Source organism: Diospyros lotus, chromosome 5 (genome assembly GCF_014633365.1).
Source record: "Diospyros lotus cultivar Yz01 chromosome 5, ASM1463336v1, whole genome shotgun sequence".
In the NCBI taxonomy this organism is placed as follows: domain Eukaryota; kingdom Viridiplantae; phylum Streptophyta; class Magnoliopsida; order Ericales; family Ebenaceae; genus Diospyros; species Diospyros lotus.
This window is the reverse complement of record NC_068342.1, coordinates 11412659-11421024: the sequence shown is the minus strand read 5'-3', so window position 1 is coordinate 11421024 and position 8366 is coordinate 11412659. Positions and strand designations below refer to the sequence as shown.

Below are 8366 nucleotides of genomic sequence, written 5' to 3'. Positions count from 1 at the left end.
CTTAAGTTTTGCTGTAATATTCATTTTTTTATTAAATTTACTGCCAATTTTACATAAATCTACTTAAATTATTTTTAAATTAACAAATACTTACTTAAGATCTACTTCTTCTGAAAAAAGAAATTCATACATCCACACACTTATTCTGATTGGTGTTTTTCTTTTTCTTTTCACTTCTCAAAATAAAAAGAAAAGAAAAGAAAAGAAAATGGTGGTTCATTTTGAGACTCGAGATGAGATATACACCTCATTTTTATTTTTTTTTTATTTGAAGTTAAGACATGACAAGAAATGAAGTACCAAGGAATGGAATCAAGAATTTTAAGGCTAAAAGTGTTAGATTCAAGAAACATTAATAATAGTCAGTCAGCTTCTGCATAGGAGAATCAGAAGATTAACAAAGCAGCAAAGAAACCTCCATTGCTTCTCTATACCAAGGAGAAAATACTCGATACAACAACTGTGATACCACATCAGCACTCAGCAAGCTCAAAGTTAGCAAGTAAATCTCACGTTTTAACATGCATGCATACATACATACATACATACATACATACGACTCCCTGAATACATGACGGTAGCCGGTAGGTAATTTATAATAAATTTGAAAAAAAAAAAATCGAATTAGATTTTATCCTGTCGTCCACTATCATGTGTTTGGTTGCATTCTGTATATATCGGCAACATGATATTGACTGATAAAACCATCAGCAGTTGCATTGAATATTTTCTCATATACAAAGGTGGTCTTAATTAGGATATAAACAGCAGCACTGAGAATCTCCTGTGTGAGACCTATGCAAGTATCTTTCGAGAATTTGCTAATCAGTTGTAGACATTTCAAAGTAGCAGGTGGATTTGGCACACATAATTCTTGGAAGGAAAATAACCAAGTGAATGTGATCCTCCTTTTTTAAGTCCCATGAATGATACAATAGGGAATCAAACGGTATTCACGGTGTCTGCTAGGGCACGTAATATGCAACCTAATCCAGCTCTCTGAGTCAACTTTTCATGAATCCGTAAACATTGGTCACATGTGGGCCGATCTCCGGTGGACAAGCCTCTGTATAAGTACCTAAAAATTTTAACAAGAAGATCAAGGTCTTGATTCGTCAAATAATTTCAAACAGCAACCTGCACAACTCAAGGACCCGAAAATCCGGGGAAAGCAACAGTGACAAATACATATAAGAATAAGTTGAGACCTTTATGAACATATATGGTTAATATAAACGTAAAAAACTTTTTTATTTTTGCTAACCAAAAAGAGGAAACCCAGGCACAAGGGACACCAATGGCCCGAGGGACTTGGAGCACTCGGCCACTCATCTCCTGTATTGATCTCACCCATGGACCCCAAATAAGGCAATTCACCAGGCCAAGGCCATTCATGCCTCCTGGGCAAAGCCCTTGCTAAGAACCCCCCACCCCAATAAACTTGTGACTTGAATAGTCGGGGCACCACCAAACCACAAAAGGTGGAGTGAGAACGCTCCCAAGCCTCCTGTAGTGGGATAAAGACTTGACATATTTGTTGTAAAGATCGTACAAGATCATAAACCAGAGAAGGGCTCTTCATCTGCCAAAATGCCAGGCAGAGTAAGTGCCCACACTCACAAACAACATGGGTGTCCTCATAGCTATAAATGCAGCCCTCAAAGCTATAAGAACTGCAATTATCTACTTCAGTTTCTTTGGTTTAGTTCAATTGATAGAAAAGAGCAATACCAATAAATGACAATTAAATTGACATATAGGAGATATTATGAGAGAGCCTTAGAAAGAATTCTTCTTTTTCTTCACTATTGGTTAACCCCAGCAGCCTGCATCGTCATCATCAGACCCATCCAGTTTTTTCCTTTTATGATTAATTCCAGCTAGACCCCCAATCTAGATACCTACTAAGTACCCAAAATGTAACAGTGCTAAAACATAATCCTCTAGTCCACCATTCCCACTTCTTTCTGACAGCCTCAGCTAGTAACATCACTTTCAACCTTAGACCCATATTCCCATAACTGCCACAATCCACACCCTTCTCACCAATATCCCTTCCTCAAAAAAATAAACCCAATTTTGATTATATAACCAGTAACTTTGGTCCAGTTACATAGAGTGGGAAAAGGAGATGGGCAAGTAATCCTCTTAGCATTGAAGACCTTTCCTGCGCCATCAAATCTCCAACATAATATTGGCCTCATTCCTCATTTGTCATCCCCCCTCCCCCACCCCCTCCAATAGGCAAACCATTAAAAATTGTCAGAGGCATCACACCAGAGAGTTCTTGAACAACTGGTGCATGCCAAGCCAATAGGGCCTCACATCAAAACAAAGCCTCAGTGCTAACTCTCACTTCCCCTTCCTCTGTGTGTTTTGGGTCAATCCCTAGCAATTCTCATGGTCTACCATAGCCTAGCCTCCTCCATCCCTCAGGACCAACAAGGGGGGCAGTACACAAAATATTCACCTTTTAGCCATTGACCGTGCCTTTCGACCTAATCTTAAGTCTTGACTCATCCTCCAAGGACAAATCTTGCAGAGGCACCCTTGGATTTTTAAGGTATTGGAGTCTCACTAATGTTTGGGCTACTCAAGCTGACATTCTTGATTCTATTTCACTGAACTGTGAATTTTTATTTTTTTTTTAGTTGGAAGGGGGCCAGAGGTGACTAGAGTAACTCTTCCCCAAGACAAGACCCAAGCAATTCATATCGCTCCTACTCCTGGGAGACTCTGATAAGCTATAATTGTACACCTGATCCTAGACAAGGGGTACAAGTGGACTAGGTGCCCTTTACATGGTGTTTGCCAAGAAATTACTGCCGCAAGCAGGTTCACTTCTCTAACCATGTGTGAAATCTCTAACAACGTGTGTGAAAACAAGCACAAGTCAAACTTGGGACATCCTAAAAGTGGTGGTTTTACTAGTTACACCCATTTACCAAGCCACAATTCTTGGTGATATCACAAATGTCTTTATCCTTACCATTTCTAATTCAATCTTCACTTTCACTAGTATGTTCAATAGAAACAAGACCATCCATTTATTTACCTAACCTACACCTATGTCCTAACTCTTTAGACAACCAAGAGTTGAGCCAACATTTTCCCATCCCTTTCAAGAGGGAGATGACCTAGTGAATAAAAAAATAAGGATAAAAATTCCTTTTTTTTATGGAGCATACATCTCAATATGTGTGGATCATACATTTCCTCTATTTATAGAACCAAGACTATCCATTTATTTACTTAACCTACACCTGTGTCCTAATTCCAAACCGTTTAGACAACAAAGCGTTGAACCAACATTTTTCCATCCCTTTCAAAGGAGAGATGATCTAGAGAATCAAAAAGAATTAAAGAAAACAATACCCTTCTCAATGTGTGGATCATACCCTTCCTCTATTTATATGATCCATCATGTGTGGGCTTTTCAAGGCACTCAACAATTAGTTTGGTTTGTCTTCCTATTTCATGACTTTGGAGCCACAGTTGTTGAATAATGATAAACAAATAGCCAACAACTAAAAGAAATTCAGATGTAGGCAAAAGCTAATTAATAGTAATGTGCTGATAATCTATTGTAGAGTGCAAAGTAAGTAGAACATGCAACCAATACAATACCAGCCCAGCCTTTAACCCAGAGTCATAGCTCGAAGGTCTTGCTCATATGGATCCATTTTGAAGTAAATGGAGCAACCAATATGATACCAGCCTAGTCTTTAAGTTTTAACCCAGAGTCTAGATTGACGTGTCACAGCTTGAGGTTGTCCATCTACCTATCTACCTTTTCTCTCTAGTTTTTCCTTTTCTAACATGTCTCCATCACTCTTGTTTTCTCTCCTCATATTTCTTTACTATCATGAATGTGTAGAGAAGGATGCTTATTTCAAATCAGGTACATGTTAGCAAGACCTGGGAAGTGATTCCAAACACAAGGAGTCTAGATACCATTCAAGGTTGAAAGGGAGAAGACCAACAAAATGAAAATATAGAAAGCAACAGGAAAAGGGAAATCTTTAGCTTTTGGCTCTTTGCAATGGTGTACTGGAGATCTTCAGCTATGAGAGGATAAATGCAGGTCAACTCTTCCAAGGAGCAAGTAACAAAATACAGGTTATGATACCTCATTAGCTAACAGATTGGGTGAAAGGTTGATTGACATAAACTTATGCAGGCCTCAACAGAAGAACCCTGAAAGTCCTTGCTCCTGAGACCATTTGAAGTTAGAAGTAAGAAGACCAAGGAAACAAGTAGAGAGAGTGAGAGGCAAAGGAGTTCTTGCACCTTTGAACTTTGTAATGGCATATTGGAGATGTTTTATAATGAGGGATAAAGCCACTCCCATAGGTTTTAAGTATGAAATAATGAGTCCAATCATTATAAGATGAAAGTGACCCAAAGATAAATGGCTTTGTTTATTTGACAATCAGATTGGATGTCATATTGACCTGCACAGAATTGTGCAAACCTACGCAAAACCTATGGGACTACCATCTTCCTAGCCTAGATTGGGGGCACCTCGAAGTTGTAGGAGGGAGATTGCATGTGCCAACTCCTCAACAAGTGTAGTTTATCTTCTAGTGTGTGTCTCTCATTAATGCTCCTCCTCCTCAACTAAGGAAGGGGGGATGATGAGATAAGGGCCTTAGTGAAGCCATCAGTTCCAGTCCAACCTCTATTTCACAAGTCCTAAGGTCTAAACATTAGATGTCAGTGTCCTGCTTATAACTTAAGATGGTTGTCATAGCAGTTGACGGAGTAGATTTTAGCAAATAGGCAATCCGGACAACAAAGTCCCTTAACCAAGGCTACTGATGGATGTTACCTTCATATCTCTAGCAAAGGATATCATATGGCATCAGTGCAACCCCTTAGCCTAGCTAGTCCCTTTTGAGAATATTCTGTCAACACAAGGAGAGCGAAGCTTTAAAAGCAGTCTCAAAAAGGCTGGCATTCCCTTAACCCAAGCTGGTTGTCATAGGAATCAAAGAATAACATTTTGAGCGAGAAGGCAACATAAAGAGTGAAGCCCCTTAAGCAAGGTTGTCAAAGGTAAGGCACCAAATGTGTCCTTGGTCGAGCTAGAGGCTCCAAAAAGGGAGAATGCACACCTTGCACTTGCAAGCGGTCTCATGAGGTTGGTTCATGGTCTTCCCTTAGGTGATTGGCTCTAGTGGCACAACATTACCACATGGAAAATCAAGGTGCCAAATCATGAAGAATTGTTATGCAATGTTAAGCTTTTTGACCCCACAAGAGCTTATTACATTAATAATAAGGGATACTTTAACCCAAAAGGGTTTTAAATTGAAATAGAAAATGATGTCCATTCTCAACAGGCCTAGTAAATAAGGAAAAGGAACCTTAGTTACATGCAATATTCTAGTCCTAGCTTCTCCATTGACATGGGGGTCTCTACAAGACTCTCTCCTTGTAGAGTTGTAAATTGTAACTCAGTCCTCATCTAGGACCAAGCACTACATTAGATGGATAGCCAACCTCCAAGCACCACAACGCTTGGGGTTTGGGAAGTTCTTGGGAGCTTATCACTAAACAAATAAAGTTGACAGAGGAAAAAGCCACTACTGGTAAACTAGAAATGGCAGGATTGGGTGGCTAACTAGCACCCATGACATGAGGTTGGTTGTCCATCCAAGGCAATTTTTTAGTCCAATTTAAAAATCAACCACACTACTATAGTGAACTACTAAATTAATAAATGATGTTCCCAATGTGCAAGGCTTCACGCTTTGAGAGGGTCAAGGGTGTATGCAGCCTCACTCTTACTCAGTAGACAGTCTGTTTTCACAACTCAAACCTGAAACTTTCCAGTCACAAAGGAGCTACCTTACCATTGTTGCCAAGGCTCACGCTTAACAAACTACTAAATTAAAGGAGAATTAGAAAACAAAATCTTGCATAACATGCAAAATTCCCCATCTGGCAAAACTTGTTAAGAATGGACATCTTTTCCTTATTGAGGGGCATCATTTCCTAACCTATTAGGAGTTCCAATATAGCATCATTTCCTAACTTGGATTAGAAGTCTTATAGGGGAAAGCATCCTAAACGAGACATGGGATAGCCCTAACGCTTCTTTCTTTCTTTTTTATTTTGCTGGGCCCCTAAGGTTCTTTTAATTGCTATGCTTAACCCCATTCTTGTCCACTTGCTAAACCATCTATCAAAGAGATCTCTGCCAACTACCAATGGGAAGTTAGTGTTCACCATCCCCTTGTCTTGAAGGAGGAAGGAGGGCAGCCCTTGTGCTCATCCTACACCATACAAGGAAACAGCATTTGCTCCCTTCTTTTGATATGGCAAAGTTATCCTCATAACTGATCTAGAAGAGCCAACCAGGGATGCAAAATAAAGCAATTTATTACACATAAAAGTAATCTCCTGCAAGGGTTTTAGTGACACAGGTTCAGTAATTACGTTTATTAGATCCTTATTCAACAATTAACTAGAGTAATCTGACTTCTTTCATCAACCTTGCAATGAACCTCTCTTTTATCAACAAGTCCAGACAAAAATCAGCAACCAATTTCTTTATCAATAAATGCTACCGATACAATCGTTCTAATGCAGAAGGCAAGTAGAGATCAAGGAACTCACTTCATCAGAATATCATAGTACTCAGGATCAAGAGAAGAGAACATCCCATCCACATCCTTTATAGCCATGATAGCCCTATGCACCACCAGCCAATTCGCAGACTGAAAACAAAAACCCACAAACCCACATCAAATTCCCTTTACCTCCAACCACGAAACACAAGGACAAAAGCACCAATTTTAAAAGGGAACTGAAAGCGGGCAACCTTGCATCTCTCGTCTTTGGTCTTGGGAGGTGAGCCTTCGAGAGCAGTCTTGAGGGCTTCCACGGGCTTGTGCCTAACAAAACCAAGATCCAATTTAGGGTTTTGCTGCAGAAATATACAAGTGTGCGTAAGAATTGAATCGTCAAGAGAATAGATCGAGGAAAGTGGTTACTGTTTGAGTAAGCTCTCGATCTTTCGAGTCTTGTGCTCGATTCTGGTGATTATGGCCTCTGCATTGTCTGCTTCGATATGTTCATCGTGCCCCGTCGCCATTCCTCTCTCTCTCTCTCTCTCTCTCTCTGAGACCGGGAATCGCCGGAGAACGAAATAATCAGGGTACATTTACGATTTCATTACAATTTTCGTGCTTTCTATTATTTTTTTATTTTTTTTATATTTAACACCTCTTCATTAAAAAAAAAATAAGAAGACCATACATCACTATTTTTTTTACCTAACACCTCCTCTAATTAAAATGCAATACATGTAACATTGCTTAAGTAAAAAAAAAAATACTGAACAGGATTTGTTACTATTTTAAATTTTGAATGAATTTTTAATTTTAATAATTTATTAATTAAACTTACTAATGAGTTATAATTATATAACGCTCTTAGAAATTATTAATTTTTATCTTAAATGATAATTTGAATGATTTTTGCAATTAAAAAGAAAGAAATGAATAATATTATAGTTTTTAATTATCACATAATTTCTCAATTTGCTTGATAATACTTTTTTCAATTTTTTTTCAAAATCATCAATCAAAAACAACATTATTGTCCGCATCATTTTCGCTTTTCTTTACTCATCTGTCTAAGTTATTATTTAATAATGAAAACAAATTCCAAAACGTTGTTTTTCAAATCTTCTTTCTTACGTTCCAACCATGACCACCCAACCTTAAATAACCTTCTTACTTACTTTTATTTTGCAAGGAAACCATGTCTATAGTTTGAACCCACTTATGTGGCTTAAAAAATAAAAGGCTAAAAGCATAGCTAGCCCTTCACCTTTCACCTTTCACCGTTTAATCATTTTGTTCTTTGAACTTATACAATAACTTATTAATCCCTCGACTTCCAATTTTCAACGTGATAGACACTTAAGTCACCATGTGTGTTACACACGTGATTGAGGTGCATGCAACACCATCATCTTCTTCTTTCTTCTCCCTCCTTCCCACCTTTCCGACAACCTTCCTTGTCGTCGATGACTTCCCACTCGCTGCCTCTCTCTTATTCTCGCTCCTTATGTCTCTGTCGATAGTCACCAACAACGTGAGAGGCGTCGACTGGGATCGGGGGACTGTCGATATTAGTAGCTGGGCAAACCTAGGCCGATGCTATGAGAGACGAGTTGTCACTCGCTAGCTCGCCTTCCTCATGTTGGTGGCCAACGATGGGGTCGGGAGGGCTAACGATGGTGTCGATTGGGGTCGAGGGGAAGAGAGGCCGACGATGGCTCTGATTAGGCTGGGCAGGTAATGACATGACTACGTAAGAGGTCAGTCCAGCAGTTAGGAAATGGGTGGGTA

The 8366-nt window shown here is 39.1% G+C and overlaps 1 protein-coding gene across 1 annotated transcript; it reads right to left on the bottom strand.

Moving 5' to 3' along the window:
• Nucleotides 1-624: 624 nt before the first annotated feature.
• LOC127802027 (actin-related protein 2/3 complex subunit 5A) lies at nt 625-7175 on the bottom strand. Its single transcript, XM_052337656.1, has 4 exons — nt 7002-7175; nt 6830-6902; nt 6625-6725; nt 625-1078 (listed from the first exon to the last, which is right to left on the bottom strand). The coding sequence occupies exons 1-4, from the start codon at nt 7169-7171 to the stop codon at nt 943-945; spliced, it is 480 nt and encodes a 159-aa protein (XP_052193616.1). The 5' UTR covers nt 7172-7175; the 3' UTR covers nt 625-942.
• Between the last annotated feature and the right edge of the window lie 1191 nt (nt 7176-8366).

What these genes read in the sequence shown, in the direction of transcription:
- LOC127802027 (XM_052337656.1), bottom strand. Translation starts at nt 7,171, where the DNA reads ATGTACCCTGATTATTTCGTTCTCCGGCGATTCCCGGTCTCAGAGAGA. An exon ending in ATCGAGAGCTTACTCAAACA is followed by an intron (nt 6,903 to 7,001) that starts GTAACCACTTTC and finishes TGGTTTTGTTAG; the next exon opens with GCACAAGCCCGTGGAAGCCC. An exon ending in CCAAAGACGAGAGATGCAAG is followed by an intron (nt 6,726 to 6,829) that starts GTTGCCCGCTTT and finishes TTTTGTTTTCAG; the next exon opens with TCTGCGAATTGGCTGGTGGT.